At 42.4% G+C, this 25,328-nt stretch overlaps 1 protein-coding gene across 1 annotated transcript in view; it reads left to right on the top strand.

Moving 5' to 3' along the window:
- The window catches only part of ZBBX (zinc finger B-box domain containing), a 216,478-nt gene that overhangs the window by 172,540 nt on the left and 18,610 nt on the right, over positions 1 to 25,328 (top strand). The window contains 1 exon segment of the mRNA XM_044291843.1: positions 20,139 to 20,369. Within this exon segment, the coding sequence (XP_044147778.1) occupies positions 20,139 to 20,369 (231 nt within the window).

The raw sequence follows: 25,328 nt of genomic DNA, 5'->3' as shown, positions 1-25,328 counted from the left end.
CTTAGCATTAGCACTATAATTTTTGGCATTATTGTACTTTATCTGATTTGCAGGGTGCTGCTGCATTGTCTTTTTTCCTCTAGGTCTTTATGATATTCTGACATTTCATCAGTTTTTTTTATACAGGACAGCATGTAAATCTACTGTACTGTTATGAAGGGAATGTTTTCTTTTTTATGCACCTTGACGTAGTACAGTAATATTTATTTCTTTTATGCACTTATATTGCGCTGCTATATTCCTCAGCGCTTTACAGATATTGACATCACACTGTCCCCAAAGTATTCACCCCCCTTGACTTTTTTCATATTTTTCACAACCTGGAATTAACATGTCCACATCTTTGAAGACTTTTTTTTTTTTTTTTTTTTTTTTATTGTGAAGCAAACAACAAATAGGACAAAATAAGAGAAAAGGTCAATGTGCATAACTATTCACGCCCTTATAGTCAATACTTTGTAGAGCCACCTTTTGCAGCAATCACAGCTCGCTTTGGATAAGTCTCTCTGAGCTTGCCACATCTTACCACCGGGATTTTTGTGTATTCCTCCTTGCAAAACTGCCCAGCTTCTACAAGTCGGATGGTTTGCGCTTGTGAACAGCAATCTTTAAGTCTGACCACAGATTTTCTATTGGATTGAGATCTGGGCTTTGACTCGGCCATTCCAACACATTTACATGTTTCCCCTTAAACCACTCAAGTGTTGCTTTAGCAGTGTGTTTGGGGTCATTGTCCTGCTGGAAGGTGAACCTCCATCCTAGCCTCAAATCACGCACAGAGCGGTACATGTTCTAAAAAATATTCCTGTATTTAGCACCATCCATCTTTCCCTCAACTCTTACCAGTTTCCCAGTCTCGACTGCTGAAAAACATCCCCACAGCATGATGCTGCCACCACCATGTTTCACTGTCAGGGTGGTGTTCTTTGAGTGATGTGTTTGGTTTGCGCCAGACATAGCGTTTTCTTTGATGGACGAAAAGTTCAAATTTAGTCTCCCCAGACCAGAGCACCTCCTTCATACATTTTGGGAGTCTCCCACTTGCCTTTTCACAAACTCGCAAAGTGCCTTTTTGTTTTTAGCTGAAAGTAATGGCTTTCTTCTGGCCACTCTGCCATAAAGCCCAACTCTATGGAGCGTATGGCTTATTGTAATCCTATGTACAGATACTCCAGTCTCTGCTGTGGAACTCTGCAGCTCCTCCAGGGTTACCTTAGGTCTCTCTGATTAATGCCCTCCTTGCCCAGTCCTTGAGTTTTGGTGGGCGGCCGTCTCTTGGCATGTTTGCTGTTGTGCCATGTTCTATCCATTTGGTTATGATAGATTTGATAGTGCTCCTGGAGATCATCAAAGATTTGGATTTTTTTTATAACTAAGGCTACTTTCACACTTGCGGCAGTGTGATCCGGCGGGCAGTTCCATCGTCAGAACTGGCCGCCGGATCCGCCGATCTGCCGCTGACTGAAAGCATTTGTGAGACGGATCCGGATGCGGATCTATCTCGCAAATGCATTGCAAGGACGGATCCGTCTCTCCGCTTGTCATGCGGATCAAAAATGCCGGATCAGGCATGTCTTCAGTTTTTTCCGCCGGAGAGAAAACCGTAGCATGCTGCGGTTTTCTCTTTTGCCCGATCAGTCAAAACTACTGAACTGAAGACATCCTGATGCAAACTGAACGGATTACTCTCCATTCAGAATGCATGGGGATAAAACTGATCAGTTCTTTTCCTGTATAGAGCCCCTGTGACGGAACTCTATGCCGGAAAAGAAAAACGCAAGTGTGAAAGTACCCTAACACTGACTGGTACTTCTCAACAACATTGTCCCTTACTTGTTTGTAGAGTTCCTTGGTCTTCATGGCAGTGTTTGGTTAGTGATGCCTCAGGTGTTGCAGCCTCTGGGGCCTTTCAAAAAAGGTGTGTATATAAAATGACAGATCATGTGACATTTAGATTGCACACAGGTGGACATCATTTCACTAATTATGTGACTTCTGAAGGTAATTGGTTGCACCAGAACTTTTTATGGGCTTACTAACAATAGGGGTGAATACATACGCACATGCCAATTTTCTATTTCTAAAGAATAGTTTTATTTATATATTTTTCTCATTTCACTTCACTAACATAAACTATTGTGTTCTGATCCATCACATAAAATTCTGATTAACAAAACATTGAACTTAAGGCTGTAATGTAACAAAACATGAAAAAAGTCAAGGAGGGTGAATACTTTTGCAAGGCACTGTAAGTTCCCTATCAGTATGTCTTTGGAGTGTGGGAGGAAACAAGAGAACCTGGAGGAAACCCACACAAACACTAGGAGAACATACAAACTCCATGCAGATGTTGTTCTTGGTTGGATTCGAACCCAGGACCCCAGCTGTGCAAGGCACCAGTGCTAATCACTGAGCTACAGTGCTGTATGATAGTTGGGGCGCCTTATAAGGGTTCTCCAAGACTTTAGAACTGATAACCTGTGCTTAGGATAAGTCATCAGTATCCAAACGGTGGCGGTGCAACACCCGGGACCTCTGCTAATCAGTTGCTTGATAAGGCACCTGTGTTGGTATCGCACTCAGCCCCATTGACTTCTATGAGGGCTGAGCTCCACCTAGGCCACGTGACCAATGAACGTGTCGTCACTCAGCCTAGTGCAGCCTTATCAAACAGCTAATCGTCAGGGATCTCAGATGTCTGACCTCCACCAATCAGATATTGATGACCTATCCAGCGGATAGATCAGTGGTGGCGAACCTATGGCACGGGTGCCAGAGGTGGCACTCAGAGCCTTCTATGTGGGCACCCGTGCCCTGGGAAAAGTCTATGGTGTACCAATATGCCTTAGACTTTTTCTGCCATTCATCAGCGCAGGGCGCACTATGAATGGCACAGGCAGCGCATTGAATGTAGGCAGGTTATTATAGATAAATTACATGGAAGACATACTATATTGGTATTCATTGTCATTGCAGTGTTGGCACTTTGCGATAAATAAGTGGGTGGTAGGGTTGCAGTTTGGGCACTCGGTCTCTAAAAGGTTCACCATCACTGGGATAGATCATTAGTTATAAAGTCTCAGAAAACCCTTTATCTGATTTGCAGGGTGCTGCTGCATTGTCTTTTTTCCTCTAGGTATTTATGATATTCTGACATTTCATCAGTTTTTTTTTATACAGGACAGCATGTAAATCTACTGTACTGTTATGAAGGGAATGTTTTCTTTTTTATGCACCTTGACGTAGTACAGTAATATTTATTTCTTTTATGCACTTATATTGCGCTGCTATATTCCTCAGCGCTTTACAGATATTGACATCACACTGTCCCCAAAGTATTCACCCCCCTTGACTTTTTTCATATTTTTCACAACCTGGAATTAACATGGGTGCCATGTGTGTCACTGTCCATGCCATTGTGTTTGTGTCTTCACTGACAGGAGGGTTATAATTCCCACCACAGCTGCCTAGCTTGCAGACAACCTGGGGAATGAAGATTATATGACCACTACTTACCCCTTTGATGCGAGGCAGATTCTGCCATCTGGGCTGTGCTCCTGTGACCACCTGACTCTGGCTGTGGGCTTTTCCACTGATGTTTCCACCTGATCTACTTTCATGTCTGCCTGTTCAACTGCAATGTACAGTACATTATACAGCTGAACAGGAAGACCCAGCAGCAGATCCATTTGACACATCAGTGGTAGCCCCCGCAACCAGAGTCAGGCGGTCATGTGAGTACAGCCCAGATTGCTGCACAACAGTATGTTAAGTAGTGGTAAAACAATCATCTTCCACAGGTTGTCCGCAAACTAGGATTGTGCCATAGTTCTGGGGAACCCTTTTAACTAATTCAGTGCCGCAATAATAACTAATTGCAATTAATTGATGACTAGTTCTTCCACATGATTTCCAGAAATGGAAGACTCAGAGACTCAGATTTCTACACGTTTTCATAAGCATTAATGTTGTTTACGTATAAGAATTTGTCTAAACCCTTTTTGAAACTGTCCACTATTCCTGCTGTGACCACGTCCTTAGGAAGTCTATTCCACAGATTCACAGTTCTTACAGTAAAGAAGCTTTGACGCTTCTGGAGACTGAACTTTTTCTTCTTCAGTCGGAGGCAGCGCCCTCTTGTCTTTTCAGGGCATTTTACATGGAACAGTTTTTCACCGTATTTTTTGTATGGCCCATTTAGAGTATATATTTGTATATGTAAATCATGTCCCCTCTTAGATGTCTTTTCTCAAGACTAAATAAATTAAATTCTTTTAATCTTTCTTTATAACTAAGACCCTCCATGCCCCTTATCAGTTTAGTCTCTCTGCTCTGTACTTTTTCCAGCTGCAGAGCGTCCTTTCTATGGACTGGTGCCCAGAACTGAACTGCATATTCCAGATGAGGCCGCACCAGCGCTCTGTAAAGTGGTAGTATTACATCCCTGCCTCGCGAGTCCATGCCTCGTTTAATGCATGACACTATCTTGGTGGTGATGGGGGTGCTTCTAGTTAGAAGCAGCTGATTGACATTGTATGCTGGCACTTGATCTACAATCTACAAGGCCACCCACATCCTTTTCTATAAGTGACTCCCCCAGTGTTACATCCCTTAGGACAAGGATCATCAACCTTCGGCACTCCAGCTGCCATGAAACTACAACTCCCACCATGCAAATATGCTTGGCTTTTCTTCTAACTCCCATAGAAGTGAATGAAGCATTCTTTGAGTTGTAGGTTCTGAACAGCTGGAGTGCTGGAGGTTGCTGATCCCTGCCCTAGGACATGTGAAGCACAGAGGTTATTACTACCAAGATTCCAGTGATTAGGAATGACTGGAGAGCCAGGACTATTAGCTAAAAGTGTTAGGACTCATGGCAGTGGTCGGGCCAATTATCAGGAATGAACATTCGTACAAATGCTCAGTCCTGATAATTGGACCCTGCTTGTTCATTGGATGAAATTGTCGCTGCAGACTCCTAATTCATTTCTGGGTAGCAGATTGTGCTATGTGAACAGTGATCTGCTTCCTAGAAACAAATAATCTGTATAAGGCCTCATGCACACGACCGTTTTTTTTTTTTTACGGTCAGCAAAAACGGGGTCCGTAGGTCCGTGATCCGTAACCGTTTTTTCGCCCGTGGGTCTTCCTTGATTTTTGGAGGATCCACGGACATGAAAAAAAAGTCGTTTTGGTGTCCGCCTGGCCGTGCGGAGCCAAACGAATCCGTCCTGAATTACAATGCAAGTCAATGGGGACGGATGACACAATATGGTGCAATTGCAAACGGATCCGTCCCCATTGACTTTCAATGTAAAGTCTGGAGTCTTTTTTTATACCATCAGATCTGAGTTTTCTCCAATCCGATGGTATATTTTAACTTGAAGCGTCCCCATCACCATGGGAACGCCTCTATGTTAGAATATACTGTCGGATATGAGTTACATTGATGCTTCTAGTTAGAATATACTACAAACTGTGTACATGACTGCCCCCTGCTGCCTGGCAGCACCCGATCTCTTACAGGGGGCCGTGATCAGCACAATTAACCCCTCAGGTGCCGCTCCTGAAGGGGTTAGTTGTGCGTATCATAGCCCCCTGTAAGAGATCAGGGCTGCCAGGCAGCAGGGGGAAGACCCCCCCCCTCCCCAGTTTGAATATCATTGGTGGCCAGTGTGGCCCCCCCGCCCCTCCCTCCCTCTATTGTAATAATAGCATGGGTGGCACAGTGTGCGGCACCCCCTCCCTCCCTCTATTGCATTAACATTGGTGGCAGTGTGCGCCCGGCCCCCCCTTCCTCTCTCTATTGTTTTAATACATTGGTGGCAGTGTGCGCCTCCCCCCGGCCCCCACTTCCTCTATTGTTTTAATACATTGGTGGCAGTGTGCGGCCCCTCCCTCTATTGTTTTAATACATTGGTGGCAGTGTGCGGCCTCCTCCCCCCCCCCCCAATCATTGTTGCAGCGGAGTTCCGATCGGAGTCCCAGTTTAATCGCTGGGGCTCCGATCAGTAACCATGGCAACCAGGACGCTACTGCAGTCCTGGTTGCCATGGTTACTTAGCAATAGTAGAAGCATCATACTTACCTGCTGGCTGCTGCGATGTCTGTGTCCGGCCGGGAGCTCCTCCTACTGGTAAGTGACAGCAATGCGCCGCACAGACCTGTCACTTACCAGTAGGAGGAGCTCCCGTCCGAACACAGATATCGCAGCAGCTAGCAGGTAAGTATGATGCTTCTACTATTGCTAAGTAACCATGGCAACCAGGACTGCAGTAGTGTCCTGGTTGCCATGGTTACCGATTAGAGCCCCAGCGATTAAACTGGGACTCCGATCGGAGGGGAGGCCGCACACTGCCACCAATGTATTAAAACAATAGAGGGAGGAAGGGGGGGGCGCACACTGCCACCAATGTATTAAAACAATAGGGGGGGGTGCACACTGCCACCAATGTATTAAAACAATAGAGGGAGGAAGAGGGGCGCACACTGCCACCAATGTATTAAAACAATAGGGGGGGGCGCACACTGCCACCAATGTATTAAAACAATAGAGGGAGGAAGAGGGGCGCACACTGCCACCAATGTATTAAAACAATAGACGGAGGAAGGGGGGGCGAACACTGCCACCAATGTTAATGCAATAGAGGGAGGGAGGGGGGGGGGCGCGCACACTGTGCCACCAATGCTATTATTACAATACAGGGGGGCGGGGGCCGCACTGGCCACCAATGAAATTTAAACTGGGGAGGAAGGGGGGTCTGCCCCCTGCTGCCTGGCAGCCCCGGATCTCTTACAGGGGGCTATGATACGCACAATTAACCCCTTCAGGTGCAGCACCTGAGGGTTTAATTGTACGGATCACAGCCCCCTGTAAGAGATCGGGTGCTGCCAGGCAGCAGGGGGCAGTCATGTACACAGTTCGTTGTATATTCTAACTAGAAGCGTCCCCATCACCATGGGAACGCCTCTGTGTTAGAATATACTGTCGGATCTGAGTTTTCACGAAGTGAAAACTCAGCTCTGAAAAAGCTTTTATGCAGACGAATCTTCGGATCTGTCTGTATGAAAGTAACCTACGGCCACGGATCACGGACACGGATGCCAATCTTGTGTGCATCCGTGTTTTCACGGACCCATTGACTTGAATGGGTCCGTGAACCGTTGTCCGTCCCAAAAATAGGACAGGTCCTATTTTTTTGACGGACAGGATACACGGATCACGGTCTCGGCTGCAAAACGGTGCATTTTCCGATTTTTCCACGGACCCATTGAAAGTCAATGGGTCCGCGAAAAAAAACGGAAAACGGCACAACGGCCACGGATACACACAACGGTCGTGTACATGAGGCCTAAGGATGAGAAATGGCTACTCCCTGTACAGTGAAGGAGATTGCTGCATAAAGACAGCTCTTACCTCCACTGACAAGCAGATAGTTATCGGGAAGGAACCGTACCTTCCCGATAACTGTCTGCTCTTTTGGGGCGTGTAAATGCACCTTTAGCTTATTTTTCTTCATAAGGACAATCTGTTTTTCTTAAAAGGGTCATGCAGAATGTGCCGATGCTAAGACATGGACAAGGTCGCTCACGGGTCCTCCAGAGCAAGCAGCTCGTATTGGGCCTCTTCCTAATTGACTAACAGCTCCCTTATTTAAAGAAAAATGTCTAAACCACAAAAAAGCTATTTTTAAGGGGGTTGCATCACCTCAGCAAATGGCATTTATCGTGTACACAAAGTTAAAGGGCATTTGTCAGCAGATGTGTACCTATGAAACTGGCTGAACTGTTGCATGTGCGCTTGGCAGCTGAAGGCATCTGTGTTGGTCTCATGTTTATACGTGAACGCATTCCTGAGAAGAATGTAAATTTTAATATATGTAAATGAGCCTCTAGGAGCAACACGTGTGTCAGGGCCAAGATGATTACATCTACACTGCCTGGTCATGTGAAAGTGGAGAGGGCGCGGCAGTTACAAGGAACGCTGAGGCTCTAGGTGTAACGACAACGCCCCCATTGCTCTTTGAGGCTCATTCACATATATTAGAACTTAATTTTATACTCAATGTGGGCACATATGAACATGAGATCAACAGCCAGTTTCATAGATGCAAATCTGCTGACAGATGTCCATTAATACAAGGCACTTACTAATGTATTGTGATTGTCAATATTGCTTCCTTTGCTGGCTGGATTAATTTTTCCATCGCGTTATACACTGTTCGTTTCCATGGGTTACGGCCACCGCTACAGCACAGATATGAGGTGGCAGGGACGAGAGCTACTGTGCATGCATGCCTATTCAGGCTCTCACAGTCCCGGCCAGCAGAGAGGCCGTCCCCTTTTCCTATAGTGTGAAAGCACGGCCACCGCAGCTTCATTGCAGGGTGGTGTAATGTGTTTAATGTGATGGAAAAATGAATGAAGCCGGCAAAGGAAGCAATATGGACAATCACAATACATTAGTAAGTGCCTTGTATTAACTTTATCTAAATGATAAATTACATTTACTGAAGTGAGACAACCCCTTTAAGCTTCATCCCTTTACAAATTTTCTTAGTGGAAGGAGGAGAAAGAAAAGGCGGCATAATGGATGCACCCTTAGACACACACATGATTTTTAATGGTTTTGCAAATGTTTGCAAATATTTAAAAAAAAAAGTACTGCTAGCACCTTTTTTTTTTTACATTGTAGTTTTAGAGAATGATTGTGGTGCTCAGATAATATGCAGAAAATGTGGCATGAAAATTCATGCGTACCAATATCATAACAATCACAACTTGATGAGGTTTGTGTGTTTCCTACATGACATATCCCGCTACATGCAGTAAGTTATGTTTTTCGCATCAGTATCATAAAATGGCTTGCTTTTCTACAGTACTTTATTATAAATGCAAGACTTGTGCAATAAAAATGTTTTTCTTTATTGAATGCCTATTTTGTTACATACCTGTGGCTGTTATTGCAGAACTAATTACATTTCATATCCCCATAAAATTTGCCCGTTTAGCATTAATATTTATAAGGAGCTGTGATGAGTTTTCAGACTGTCCTCGCCATGGTTTATAGACTCCATACTTTCCATTTCAAGGCTGACCTTTGGAAATTCTCATGTGTAATAATTTTTACACCGTTTCTGGCTGTACACAAAGCACATAATCAGTAGGATGCGTTCATATGCATCTAGAGCTGCAGCATGAGCTAATCATTTTTATTCATTTGTTTTAATTTAAAAGAACCCAAAGCTAGATGGAATAAAAAAAAAAAAAACACATCTACTTTTTTCAAGAATTTACTATCGACGCACATCTCAAGAGTTCATTTCTGTATTTAAAAAAACCTCATGGCTCGTTACCAACATGGGCGACAATTCAACTAAGCCAGAATCGCACACATTTTCCTTAATTTATTAAGTGTGGTTGTAGCCCTTTATCAATTCTTTTGTGAAAACAGCAGCCCGCGCGTTTTATGTTCAGCAGGCTGTGCGCAGCGAGGTCTTTTTTATATTTAGAGCCATCACATCTCTGCTGGTTGTGTTCTGTTCTGTTTGTATTCTTAAGGTGACTCCAAGCCAGGAAAATTAATGTTTTCATTGTTGTATTTCTACAAGTCAGTGTTTCACCTGAATGCTACACAGCTTTGGTATAACAAATGTTGGTCAAGTGCCATGTGTGACAGCACGTTGCAGTGGTTAGGACTGATTTCAGTTTGTTTCCCAGCACAGAAATGAAGACATCAGGTTGGCTTGGTTTTTATTTTTTTTTTGTAGGTATTTGCAATGTTAATCATAGTGATTTTTAGGTATTTGATCTACACAAACTATCTCTTGAAGTAAATCAGTGGTTTTGTATGTGACTTACATAAACCTAAAATAACCACAATCATGATAAATTAAGAGACAAATTTTATGATCTTTAATACCAAAATTATTATGACAAAAAAACGCATTTTGGTCATGAGCTCCATACTTCTTAGAGGGGTATTCCCGTTTTGCAATTCTCAGCCTCAATTGACAGGAAACAACACATACTATAATTTACTAATAATTATTGTTTATATGTAATGCCCCGTTTTCCTGCACTCCGTCCTGGTCACATGACATTTTCCACTGTGCTGGTTCTCTATCTTGACATGTCTAAATCTGAGGTGTGGCAAGATTTGTAAAGCTCTGCCCTGTAGACATAACATTATCAGTGACCTTGCCTCTCAAGAGGTTGTTATGCGCATTCCCCTGGTGTCACGGCCTATGGTGTACGCCATGACACTGTTACCACGCTTGCTGTTGCCGGTGGCAATGTGTTGCTGTTTTGGCATGTTGTGGCAGTGTCACAGGTTTTGCTGTGCGCGCCGTGACTTGCTTGCCACGCATTCTTTTGCCTGTGGCAACCTGTTGCCTTTTGCTTGTGTGTGCAATTCCCCTTCAGTTGCTTTTTCCTTGTGTTTGGTTAACTTGGAGTTAATGTGTGTTCTTGGTGTGGGTGTGGTCGCTTTGAGCTTTTTGCTTCTGCTGGATGCCTGTAGCTCAGGTTTCCTACAGGCTTGATGATGTGCTGGTGGTTCACTGCTCCTGGCTTTACCCTCTGTCCAGTGAGGGCCACCCTTGTGGTCATCAAGGTCTTCCCAGTTTCTCCTTCCCATCCTACCCTTTGTTGATTGGTGTGGGTTTTGTCCAGGGTGTATTTATGTCTAGTGTGTTGTGACTGTCTGCTCTGTTTATGTTGTTTCCAGCATGTCAGCTAGATATTCCCCTGTTGTATGTTGTACCTCTGTAATGGGGGCTGGTTTCCTGGAGGGGTGAACCATAAGCCTGTATGCAGCGCCGCCTGGGGCTGCCGTGCACCTTGCTGCATGGGGGTCCAGGCAGTAACTGGTACGCTGGTTTCCTGTATGCGTTGTTTGTGTTGTGCTCTGTTTGGTGTGTGGCCTCCAGTTCGTATGCACGGATTCCAGTCATGGTGGCAGCGGCAGGTAAGTGAGTTTTCTGGTGTTCTTACCTGCCGATCCAGTTGCTGCATATGGTCTTTTCCCTTCCTCCTGTTACTAGGCAGCTGGAGACTCCGGTTCGTCTGAGTCCCTGAGGAACCGGTTGTCTTCTATTCCTGACCCCTATGCCAGGGACCGTCGGGGTCAGCACGATCCAGGTTACAGTGCATGAGCCTTCCCACCTTCAGGGTTCGCTCATGCGGTCAGGAGATTAGGGTCAGGATTAGGGCGGCTGTAGGTTGTCGTCTGCTCCCTTCACTGTAGTCTGGCCTAGTAACAGTCCCCATTGTACGGTGGGGGTTTCCCCCACCCCCCACTATGACAACTGGACCCTGTCCTGTAGATGTGATGTCAGCAATGATGCTGTGTCTTAGGGTGGGGTTTTCCAACAGGGTTTCAAGCAGCCTTGGATCCAGGGATGCCATCAGAAATTTCAGGGCTCCATAGAGGCACATCATATGTCCCCTCCATTTTTATTCACACTGTCTACCAATCACCATAAATAATATGTTCACTATATTGTACAGTATATTATGATTACAGGAACACCAAATACTGTTTTGTGATATATTATTAAAAAAAAAAAAAAAAAAAAAGTTAAACCATAAGGCATAAATAATCTTATCTTCACAGCAGAGCTTTTCTGGGTAAGGCAGCTGTTTACTGTAACCTACTGTAAAAATTGTCTGGGGTTCAGATCTCACGGAAACTTGTATATCTTATAGTAAAAGTTATAGAAGGAAAAATAGAATTTTTACTTTCCAGATTTTTTTATGGTAAAAGTTAAAATTTTCTGCAAAGTTACTGTTTTTAAAGAAATAATGAAACAAAGACCCTTAAAGCTTTTGTAACGTCCTTAGTATGAAATATCTCATAACAGTATTTGGTATCCTGTAATCATAATATCCCCTACAGTATAGAGAACATATTTGTCACGGCGCGGCATGGGAAGTAAACTCCACACCGAACACAAGAGGGAAGGGAAAAGGTACTAGGCCTGGAAACTAGGGAACGGAGAAAGGTCACCACCTAGTGAATCCCTAAACGAAGCCTTGACTACTATGAGTGTGAACAGACCTTGATGGTAGGAATGTTCATACTGCAGGAACCTAGAGCCCTATATGACCCTAAAGGGCCCTGGAAATAGTGTCAGCACTAAAGATCACCTGTTGCTTCCCAGCTGAAGGAAAAGGAGACTCCCTCAGGCCTAATACCATAAGATAGGAGAAAACAACAAACAAGAAATAGGTAAAAGACACTTAACTCCAAAGTACGCGGACAAGCAGGAACTCAGAGGAGAACCAAACACCAGCACTTCTACAACAAAGAAAGGAGCTATCAACCGCATAGCATGATGGTTGAGACCAGACTAAATAGAGGAGTTGGAACAGGGCCGGTGCAAGGATTTTTGCCAACACAAGCGAAGCTACATTTTGGCGCCTCCCCCGCGCTTCTCCTCTCTGTGGTCCCGGTATCTTCTCTCTGTTTCGGACAATGGCTGGTTTAAGGACCATATTTTTCGCCCTCTAAAACTCACCTAGGTTTTAGAGGAGGATAATAAGAAAAAAATATTTTCCATTACACCTCAGGTCAGACCAGCAATCAGACCCCCAATGTTAATCAGACCTCATCTCACAGCCCCAATCAGACCCCCAATGTTAATCAGACCTCAGCTCACAGCCCCATGTCAGACATCATCCCCCAGCCATCAGCCCCTAATGTCAGCCATCAGACCCCCATGTCACATTTCTCCCCCTCTATGTCACATTTTTCCGCCCTCCCTCAGGGTGCGCCCTAAGGCGACTGCTTGGTCTGCCTTATGGTAGCACCGGCCCTGAGTTGGAATGACCACTTAAGCTACAACTGAGACAAGAGGTGTGGTCATAACCAGCAACAACACAGAAACAAGTGAAACCAAAGAGGCTGTCAGATCACATCACGTGCAGCCAGTCTCTTAGATCTTCTGACCCCTGTCACAGGAGAGACCGTGACAATATTATTTATGGTGATTGATAGATGGTGCAATTTTTTTTCCCTTTCATTTCAGTAATATACAATTTAGTGTTGTGCCTGTAAAGAGCAGGTCTATAGAGTAATGGTAACTCTTCTGCCTGACATACAGAAGGCATGGAGTTCAAATCCTGATGAAAGTGATTTATTTAGTAAAAGTCTATGTGCTGGAAGAGGGCCCTTCGCCCAAACCATATCCAACACAGCTTCATTAGTATTCACTGCATTAAAGTGAATACTAACGAAGCTGCTGACCCTCAGTGGATGTTCCAGCTGGGAGGGGAAGGAGAAGAAGAGAGCTGATGCTACAGACTCTCTGGGATTGCTCTGGGATGTAAACAGGGTGCAGATCACAATTATGCTGAAGGAGTCAAAATGCACTGAGAACATTATCATCTGACTTATATAATGCAGTCAAGTTGATTGCTGGGGTTATTTTTTTTTGTGTAACTGGAAAACCCCTTTAAAGAGGACCTGCCACCATTCATAACGTGTCTTAGTAAATGTTTGCATTCCACATGAAATGACAATTCTACGGCATCTATTTTTATGACTATCTGTTGTGTCATTCCTCCGTGCTAAGAGCTTTTATCTTTGAAATACGCTTTGAATCTCTCCAGGACGGGAGCAGCTAACAAAAAGGTTCATATTACACATGTCAATGCAAGTCTGTGGAAGGGGGAGGGGGGAGAAGTGAGCAGATGCTGAGTGAGACAGAAAGAACATGCACAAAGCGGCTGTTCCATCCGAATACATGAGCATATCCATTGAAAACCATAGAAATCCCAGAAGGCTCTATACAGGTTGATGGGAATTTAAACATTTTATTACTGGAGTGTTTATCCCCCTTCCTTACCAGGACAATTTTTCAGTTTTAGCATTGGGCCTATCAATCTCCCTGCAAATAACATTAATTTCTGAGCCAACCTACATGTATTTGATACTGTTTTTCATGGGACAGCTTTGTTTTGTGCTATTAGATGACAGATATAAAAAGGAAAACAAATGTGTGTATTTTTGTATCTTTTATACCCACAAAGTCTGCTATACTATTGCTAAAGCTAATAAATGTCTTCTTTTTTTTTTTTTTTTTTATGAACGAAAAAGGGGGAATATGTATGTGTATGTGTGCGTACATATTCAGCTATACTATTGATAAAACTAATAACTATAGGTATAACTTTTTATTACACTTATTATTTTTTTATAACTTTTTTAACTTTTTCATTTTTTTCTTAATGGAAAAAAGTGAATTAACCCCTTCCTGCCACAGTCAGGGCAGAAAAGGTTTAATTCACAGCCTACAGGCTCACAGTTAATTTTACAGCCAGCACGGGGTGCTTTCACATCAAGAAGAGTGCTCCCCTGATGGCTTTTATATTTTCCACTGCAATGGATTGTTGTAGCAGAGTTCTAAAGCGATGCCACACAGTAAGACCGCTTCTGTTGGTCTCAGCACTCTATACTGTGATCGCAGCTGTCTAATGAGAGAGAAATCGCAGTAATCTGTTGTGCCCTGGGGCACCGGCAGATCGCAGTGTAACCCCATGTCTTTATACGTCGGGTTACAGTTAAGAGCCTTCCAACATGATGTATAAAGTCATGCGGCAGTAGGCAAGAGGTACTGTACCATGCAAAAGTGTTTTGACATGTAAATATGCAGACAAGAAATTACATTTCTGCTTTCTGTCTAGACTTGAACATGGTTATTTTTGCAAGTGTCTGTTCCTTTCACCTTATCGAGAGGCTTTAGCTTTGCCAATTTCAGTCTGCACTTACTGTGCTTCTTCATTACTGCTATTTTGCTCATCATCCATCACTACCTACACATGTTAATGTAATTGTAATGTGATGTCCTCAGAGTGTTTAGGCTGCTCTCAGTTTCAGTGCTAGACATCTCGGCTGGTATGATTCCTTTTCTCCTAATATTTTATTCTTACAAATATTCCCCATGCTTTCTACTTGCTGAAAAGTATATAATATCTAGCTCCATTGGATTTAACATATAGCCAGTGGAATTCTGTTTTACCGAGTGATAATGATGCAGCACTGTAGACACAAAAGTTATTCGGATTTGCATGTCCACTTCCAATTACATTTTAAACCAACTCCAAATATCGATTCAAAACGTTAGCTATTATATATGATTAACAGCAGGAAATAAATGAAATCTACAGCTTGTTTCATATTGACTTTAATAGGAATCCAGGAAACTTTAATCATATAAATATATAAGCCCAAATTCGGAGTCGGAGTGTGGAAAAATAGAGGATATGGAATTGGAAGTTTGGCTTACCAGTTCTGCATCCCTGTTTTTTTATATCATAATGTATAAAAGTGTGTCATCATGGAGGTGAAATAGGTTATTTTGAAATAATCCAATACAGATGATCAACCTCAACAGCAAGGGATCTACTGGACCTCATTGGCACTGTTGGAGGGACACTTTTTTAGTATTAGAAACTCCCCAACCAGAAGATCCTCTAGTAGGATAATCCAAACCTGTTTGCTGGTGACTATCAGGATTACCGACTTAGATTCAGGATAGGAGCCTGCAGGGTCATGCTGGGCCTCCCTCTCTCAGCACTCGATTATCCGAAACTAATCAGTCTTAGCTGCCACCACTCGTCATGTCATATCAAGCAAACTCTACAACTGCTAGCATTCACAGATTAATCAATCTAGGTAACGCTTCTTCTAGGGTCATGGAATCGTTAGAATAAAAAAATATTATTAAAAAAGGATAGTGTGTGTGCAAACAATGGGGTTATCATAGAAAATATAACATAAAATATACAGACATATACATATAGTGCAAAATAACAGTTTGGGAAATAAAAGTAATAAAAACCTAACTTAATACATTATGTGACTGATAAGTCCAGTTGCCTGGGGAAGTAGAAATATCAGTCAGTCCATCAAGCCAGTGATCCCCAAAGATATGACAGATTTCTATCCTCCATACATGTTGGTAAAAAGGGTCTGTAGGTTCCCCCACAAACCCCCATAGCCTGTGATGTAAGAGGAGGCCAGTGAGTATGGTAATGACCTGTTTACAGTTTTTACGACCTCTGCTGCCCATCAGGTGTGCCGAAAAATCTTTGTATAAAGATATATTTTCGGCATGCATCCTAGCAACTTCATATTACCTCCATCCATTCCGCCCTAATGTTCCTCACACATGCTTACCAAACATGGAGGAGGTAATAGCTGGATAGCTTGAGTTATCTAGTTGCTCCCTGTTAGTGAGCTGGGATTGATTTAATTTTGATACCGTAAACACATATACATGGCCTGAGTTCTCAGGAGGAAGCATGTGGCCCAACTATGGATTAGGCCACGTATTCTTTGATGTATATCGCAAGATAGGGGTTTCAGCTGGCAAGGACCCTGACCCCTCTAATGGTTCTGGTCTGTGTTAAGTTTTTGCTTGACCCTCTCACCATCTTCAAGTTTTTTGTTAGGGGTCTCTGTGAAGTGGTTCCATCTTACTGATTTTATAGCTAGAATCTTCTGACCTCGCTTTGGACAGGGGACATGGACGAGATTATGACCCAATACTGGAATGTAAATGGAGGGGTTGCCTACTCCTAACAATAGTTTTGATATCTGGATACCTCTATCATCACAGTGATATCAAATCAGGTGCTGTAGGATTAGAAAGTTGTGTGAGAGGAACAACAGTAAATGGGTAAAAGTATGGTGACACCTAGGAACAACAGTATATGGGCAATCCCTGCTACAGATTGGATTGGTTGAAACACCTAAACTTAAGATTTAGGAGGGGTGTGCATGCACTTTTGGCCTTATAGTGTGGTTCATGTGAGTGCAGAGCATTAAAAAAAAAAATGCTGTTTTTCTAGATGAATGCATTCCTACTACTTTCCTACACTAAGCTGTACAGAAATCAGATCACTGAGCATTGGTTGTATCCATTCAGGTTCATGAAATAGGAAATCCTCTGCATTGAAACAGATGCAGGGGCAGGTTATTTTGTGGTTGTGTGACATGGAAATTCAAATTCACCCGCTAGTTGATAAATTTGCACATCTTTAAACATGACAGTCACACTATCACAAGCAATATTCATATATGTAAAGACCCTCATAGGACTAAAATACGAATGAACGGGGCAAACAGCTTGACATTAATAAGATAAGATAGCATATAACCTAAAACTCATAGAGCAGTAAACTTAGCAAGCTCTAATCCTGTAAATTGCTGCCAGCCTTAAAACAAAATTATTGTAATGTATATACAATACAATACTGTGGGGATTCGCTCTGGTAGACAGGGTATGCGGACGCAGCACAGAGGCAAATCACCAGTTTTTAAATCAAACTTCTGTGTTTATTCACACATCAGGCAAAAACAAAACGTCACTTTGCAGTCTTGGTGTTAGTTCACACACAATGGAAAGTCCACAAAGCAAAAATCACCTTGTTGGCAGTTCTACCTCTAGCAGTCCATAGCAGGCTTTTAGGGGGCCCTAAACACGGGTCTCAGCCCTCCAGCACGGCACAAGCCTCAGATCCCAGCACACACACCTTGCTGCTGAGCCCAGCTCTCTTTTAAGGACAGCTAGGTGCTGCCAAAACCCGGACCCGACACTTTAAATTCAGTCCAGTGTTTGACCCCACCTGGCTGCATATCAGCAGGAAAATACCTGTTTTCCCAGACCATACCCTTCACTGTGTCACAAATATGTATATTTGCATTGTGCACGTTAGCGTTCATATAAGTGAACTCCTTCACCCCAGTGACTCTTCAGCTACCTGTAATGAAATGCAAAGTGTATTCAGTATCATATAATTTCACTATACTGTTTGCATCTTGCAGCAAATCTAAAGCATCCTTTTATTTGTGATGTAATTAATGCGGATGCCAAGTATGGTTTCGACATCTTTCCATAGCTCTATCCTTTTAATAGACAACACTCTGTTGGAGACACATATTTTTGCATATTATTATTGTTATATGCAAAACTTGTAAATATGCTCAGAAAGTTGGTGTACATATGTTAATACGGGATTCGTAGTAAGATTTCATTAGGTTTACGATATCTATATATGCGCATTATTTTACATTAATCAAGGCAAGTGAAAGCCTTTTGTTACATTTAAAGTTCACTTTGGACAACCTTGATGTATGAAAATCTTCTTTATTATTCTTTATATGGAATGACTTTGTAATTCTGACATAATTTAAAATTGAACATCAACTTGCAACGCCCACGAGATATTGTGTATATATACTGTACTGTGTACATGTAGTAGAGTTAACACACATGCTTTATGAGACGTGTTATCTAAACTAAATGCGTTAAGTAAACACCTTCAATTGCTTTTCAATGGCTTTTATTTCAAGATAACATGATGAGTTAAGAAATTTGAGCTAAGAGGTTGTGTGTTAACCCTGCTACATCTGTATATTCATCCTATGTTCTGATATACAGGTCCTTCTCAAAAAATTAGCATACTGTGATAAAGTTCATTATTTTCTGTAATGTACTGATAAACATTAGACTTTCATATATTTTAGATTCATTACACACCAACTGAAGTAGTTCAAGCCTTTTATTGTTTTAATATTGATGATTTTGGCATACAGCTCATGAAAGCCCAAATTTCCTATCTAACAAAATTTAGCATATTTCATCCGACCAATAGAAGAAAAGTGTTTTTAATACAAAAAAAAGTCAACCTTCAAATAATTATGTTCAGTTATGCACTCAATACTTGGTCAGGAATCCTTTTGCAGAAATGACTGCTTCAATGCGGCGTGGCATGGAGGCAATCAGCCTGTGGCACTGCTGAGGTGTTATGGAGGCCCAGGATGCTTCGATAGCGGCCTTAAGCTCATCCAGAGTGTTGGGTCTTGCGTCTCTCAACTTTCTCTTCCCAATATCCCACAGATTCTCTATGGGGTTCAGGTCAGGAGAGTTGGCAGGCCAATTGAGCACAGTAATACCATGGTCAGTAAACCATTTACCAGTGGTTTTGGCACTGTGAGCAGGTGCCAGGTCGTGCTGAAAAATGAAATCTTCATCTCCATAAAGCTTTTCAGCAGATGGAAGCATGAAGTGCTCCAAAATCTCCTGATAGCCAGCTGCATTGACCCTGCCCTTGATAAAACACAGTGGACCAACACCAGCAGCTGACATCACTGACTGTGGGTACTTGACACTGATTTCCCTCTCCCCAGTCTTCCTCCAGACTCTGGCACCTAGATTTCCGAATGACATGCAAAATTTGCTTTCATCCGAAAAAAGTACTTTGGACCACTGAGCAACAGTCCAGTGCTGCTTCTCTGTAGCCCAGGTCAGGTGCTTCTGCCGCTGTTTCTGGTTCAAAAGTGGCTTGACCTGGGGAATGCGGCACCTGTAGCCCATTTCCTGCACACGCCTGTACACGGTGGCTCTGGATGTTTCTACTCCAGACTCAGTCCACTGCTTCCGCAGGTCCCCCAAGGTCTGGAATCGGTCCTTCTCCACAATCTTCCTCAGGGTCCGGTCACCTCTTCTCGTTGTGCAGCGTTTTCTGCCACACTTTTTCCTTCCCACAGACTTCCCACTGAGGTGCCTTGATACAGCACTCTGGGAACAGCCTATTCGTTCTGAAATTTCTTTCTGTGTCTTACCCTCTTGCTTGAGGGTGTCAATGATGGCCTTCTGGACAGCAGTCAGGTCGACAGTCTTACCCATGATTGCGGTTTTCAGTAATGAACCAGGCTGGGAGTTTTTAAAAGCCTCAGGAATCTTTTGCAGGTGTTTAGAGTTAATTAGTTAATTCAGATGATTAGGTTAATAGCTCGTTTAGAGAACCTTTTCATGATATGCTAATTTTTTGAGATAGGAAATTTGGGCTTTCATGAGCTGTATGCCAAAATAATCAATATTAAAACAATAAAAGGCTTGAACTACTTCAGTTGGTGTGTAATGAATCTAAAATATATGAAAGTCTAATGTTTATCAGTACATTACAGAAAATAATGAACTTTATCACAATATGCTAATTTTTTGAGAAGGACCTGTACATGAAGGTCTACGAATTGTAACCCTGGAAGTGGCCATAACCATGTTGCTAGCTTTTTTGTTGTACTTGAGTAACATTATTTAGTTATTATTGAATATGGTATCTTGCAGCAAGTCCCTCCTGTAGCTCCTATTCTTCAAAGTCCATTCATCGAATCTCAAGATCATACAGCAGTTCAAGACCCGATTCTGCAGCAGCTCGACCAATGTCCAGAGCAGCCTCGGAGATCTCTGAAATTGAGTCAGTTGATTGTACAGACAGAGAAGACCACCTATTTGAAGCTGAACATGAAAGGGAAACATTGGCTATCTTGGAAAAAGAATATCATTATTTGCAATCAGGTACCTAACTCTTTTTTATGGAATTTCCACCAAGAACACATACATATGATATAGGTGTATTGCTCCTCATACAGTTGTGTTCAAAATAATAGCAGTGTGTTTAAAAAAGTGAATAAAGCTTCTAATATCTTTTATTTCCATGCACACAAATGCATTGGGAACACTACACATTATATTCCAAGTCAAAACAGGAAGAAAAATATATCAAATTTGTGTTGTTCCTCTAAAAAAATTGAAGAAGAGTGAATATTAGACTGTTCAAAAAATAGCAGTGTTTGTATTCTTCTTTACAAACTCAAACATTCACTATATAAACTGAAAAATGTTTGAAGATTTTGCTTTTCTTTGAATCACCTAAAGAGGACCTTTCACCTGGAAAAAACATTGTGAACTAAGTATCATGACATATACAGCGGCGCCCAGGGATCTCACTGCACTTACTATTATCCCTGGGCGCCGCTCCGTTCGGCCGCTGTGCCCTCCGGTATCTTTGCTCACTTGGTTATAGTAGGCGGAGTCTGCCCTTGTTCTGCTGGACGTCTCCTCCTCCTAGGCTGTAGCGCTGGCCAATCGCATCGCAGAGCTCACAGCCTGGGAGAAAAAAACTCCCAGGCTGTGAGCTCTGCGCTGCGATTGGCCAGCGCTACAGCCTAGGAGGAGGAGATGCCCAGCAGAACAAGGGCAGACTCCTCCTACTATAACCAAGTCCCCGAACATACCGGAGGACATAACGGGAGAACGGAGCGCGCCCAGGGATAATAGTAAGTGCAGTGAGATCCCTGGGCGCCGCTGTATATCTCATGATACTTAGTTCACAATGTTTTTCCAGGTGAAAGGTCCTCTTTAATTTTTATTTGTATAACCACTGTTTCTGAGAACTGCTGTACATCTGTGTTGCATGGAGTCAACCAACTTCAGGTATTCCAGCCCAGGATGATTGGACTACATTCCACAGTTCTTCTCTATTTCTTGGTTTTGCCTCAGAAACTACATTTTTGATGTCACCCCACAAGTTTTCTATTGGATTAAGATCCAGGGATTGGGCTGGCCACTCTATAACGTCAAGATGTTGCATGTTTACTGGTTTGTTTGGGGTGGTTGTCTTGCTGGAACACCCATTTTAAGGGCATTTCCTCTTCAGCATAAGGCAGCATGACCTCTTCAAGTATTCTGATGTATTCAAACTGATCCATGATCCCTGGTATGCGGTAAATAGGCCCAACACCTTAGTATGAGAAACATCCCCATATCATGAGGCTTGCGCTACCATGTTTAACTGTCTTCACAGTGTACTGTGGCTTGAATTCAGTGTTTGGGGGTCATCTGACAAACTGTCTCCGGCCACTAGACCCAAAAAGAACAATCTTTCTTTCATCAGTCCACATGCGCCATTTTTCTTTAGGCCAGTCAATGTGCTCTTTGGCAAATTGTAACCTCTTCAGCATGTCTTTTTTTCAACAGTGGGACTTTGCAGGGGCTTCTTGCAGATAGCTTGGCTTCACATAGGCGTCTTCTAATTGTAACAGTCCTCACTGGTAACTTTAGACCTTCTTTGATCTTCCTGGAGCTGATTGTTGGCTGTTAAGGCTATTCTTCTATCCATTCGAATGGTAGTTTTTCGCTTTCTTCCACGTCTTTCAGGTTTTGGTTGCCATTTTAAAGCATTTGCAATCATTTTAGCTGAGCAGCCTATCATTTTCTGCACTTCTTTATATGTTTTCCCTTCTCCAATCAACTTTTTAATCAAGGTAAGCTGTACTTCTATACAATGTCTGGAACGACCTATTTTCCTCAGAAATTCAGAGAGAAATGCACTGTAACCAGCATGTACAACATGTTCTGCCTTCCTTCCTTAAATAGGGGCAATAATTGCCACCTGTTTTTCAAAGAATGAATGAACTCACTAACTGAACTCCACACTGCTTTTATTTTGAACATGCCCCTTTCAATTAGTGATTGAATTACAGAAAATCAACAGCATGCATATCATGACTGTTGGGTCTTTTGGGTTTCTATTACTCTACCACACCTGCTACTAAATGATTTGCCATGTAGAAATATCATTTCTACCAAAAACAGTGATTGATATGGTTAGTGATGTCGGGCGCGCTGGCACACTTAAAATGGCCGGCGCATGCACAGTGATAACAAAGCTGCGAGTGAGATCGCGCAGTAACCTGGAGCGCATCGGGCATGCACAAAACTTGCGCAATCCCAGCCTCTAGGCAGGATGTCAATCAAAGTGAAGAGGACGGGTAAGGGGTGGGCTTATTTTTACTTGAAGCAAGGAGGCCGTTGCTGCCTCTGAAGATAGCGAGAAAGGTGAACACACTGGGGGCTACTGTAAGGTAATGATGTTGGTTTTATATGTGAAAAAAAAAATGGCATTCAGGAAATGGAGACACAAAAACATAATTTTCTTTAAAAAAAAAGCTTTATTATGTAAAACTGAAACAAACAAAGAGAGTAGACACATCATCATCACCTGCCCTATAAAAATAGCACATGATCTACCCTGTCAGATGAATGTTGTAAAAAATAAAAACGGTGCCAAAACAGCCGTTTTTTGGTTACCTTGCCTCACAAAAAACGTAATATAGAGCAATTAAAAATGTTACCCCAAAAGGGAACCAATAAAACTGGAACCTTATCCCCTAGTTTCCAAAATTGGGTCAATTTTGGGGAATTTCTACTGCAAGGGTGCACCAGGGGGGCTTAAAATGGGACATGGCATCTAAAAACCAGTCCAGCAAAATCTGCCTTCCAAAAACCATATGGCCCTGCAGTGCGTCCTTACATCCGTTTACCACCACATTTGGGTTGTTTCTGTAAGGCTACTTTTACACTCGTGTTTTGGCCATTCCGTTAGTGAGATCCATTCAGGGCTGTCACAAGGTTCAAAACGGATCAGTTTTAGGCCTCATGCACAGGACCGTTGTTTTGGTCCGCATCTGAGCAGCAGTTCTTGCGGCTCGGGTGCGAATCCATTGACTTCATTTGGGCCGCAAAAGATGCGGACAGCACTCCGTGTGCCGTCCGCATCCATTGCTCACTCCGTGGCCCCTCAAAAAAAATATAACATGTCCTAATCTTGTCCGTTTTGCGGACAATAATAGGCATTTCTACAATGGGCCGCCTGTTCCGTTCCACCAATTGCGGAAGGCACACGGACGGCTTCAATGTTTTGCGGAAAAACAAAACGGTCGTGTGCATGAAGCCTTACCCTAATGCATTTTGAATGGAAAAGGATCCGCTCAGAATGCATCAGTTTGCCTCCGATCTGTCTCCATTCCGCTCTGGAGGCGGACACCAAAATGCTGCCTGCGGCATTTTGCTGTCCGCTTCACGAAACTGAGCCAAACGGATCCGTCCTGGCACACAATGTAAATCAATGGGGACAGATCCGTTTTCTCTGACACAATCTGGCACAATAGAAAACTGATCCGTCTCCCATTGACTTTTAATGGAGTTCATGACGGATCCGTCTTCACTATGTTACAGATAATACAAACGGATCCGTTCATGATGGATGTATTATTGTAACGGATCCGTTTTTGCAGATCCATGTCGTATCCGCCCAAAACCTGAGTTTGAAAGTAGCCTTAACGGGTAATAACATTTTGTTTGGCTGAAAAAAATGAATTGAAATGGAAAATCTGCCAAAAAAGTGGAACTTAGAAATTTCCTCTCTATTTTTCTTTAATTCTTGTGGAACACCTAAAGGGTTAACAACGTTTGTAAAATATGTTTTGAGTAGGGTCATTTATGGGTGGTTTCCACTATGTAAGCCCCACAAAGCGACCTCAAACCTGAACTGGTCCTTTAAAAAGTGGGTTTTGGAAAATTTTTTACACATTTTAAGAATTGTTTCTACAATTCTAAGCCTTTTAACGCCCTTAAAAAAATAAAATTACATTTACAAAATGATGCCAACATAAAGTAGACATATGGGGAATGTTAAGTAATAAATATTTTCATGAGGTATCACTTTCTGTTTTAAAAGCAGAGAAATAGAAATTTTGAAAATTGCTAATTTTTTAACATTTTTGGTAAATTTGGGATTTTTTCATAAATAAAGCTGAAATAGATTGACTCAAATTTATGACTATCAGGAAGTACAATGTGTCACGAGAAAACAATCTCAGAAAGGCGTGGATAGATAAAACTGTTCCAAAGTTATTACCACATAAAGTGACTCATGTCAGATTTGGAGAAAATGGCCTGGGCAGGAAGGTGAAAACTGGTCCGGGGTAGAAAGGGTTAATAAAGTGACTGATAATAGAGGTTCAGTGATTCTGTATAGTGCATCAAATTCCAACCCCTCTCCCTTTTAGGTTATGCCACATGGGGCGGAATTTCCACGGAATATTAGAGGGGTAGATTTGGGATGAGAAGAAATGCTGTACAAACCGTTTGTACTGTACTTTGTAAAGAACTCTATGTCAATTATCTATTATTTCTTTAATCCCACTTGGCATTAGTGACATTGCATAGCTAGGAGTGCGGGGGCTTTTATACAGAGCTCGTTAATAGGCGCCGGACAATATTACTGTTAATAAATATCACAGTATAAAATGGAGAACGAGCCATTATTAATAGTTAAAGATAAGGCCTGTGAAAGGAATGAGCATTATCATTACTCCACAGCCCTAGTTCTGCTTTCCTATTCTTGGAGAAAACTTCTCAGCTATAATTAAGCCACTGTACTATTTTTTAATTTATTCAAATTAGCAGTTTTCTTAAATTTAATGTGGGTGGAAGTGCAATGTATAAAAATTAGATTCAGTTTAGTATGTTATTAATGTTCTTCTCTTCACTGCTGAAATATTTGTGAAAAGGAGAGGCCACAGATTCAAGTCTGAACAGCGCACGTCATACCTTTGTCACATTAAAAACTGCCCTCACTGCCTGCCACCTTTTCAGAACAAGGGCTTTGACATGGTTAGAAATATTATAAAG

Source organism: Bufo gargarizans, chromosome 4 (genome assembly GCF_014858855.1).
Source record: "Bufo gargarizans isolate SCDJY-AF-19 chromosome 4, ASM1485885v1, whole genome shotgun sequence".
Classification (NCBI taxonomy): domain Eukaryota; kingdom Metazoa; phylum Chordata; class Amphibia; order Anura; family Bufonidae; genus Bufo; species Bufo gargarizans.
This window is presented reverse-complemented; position numbering and strand designations above follow the sequence as displayed.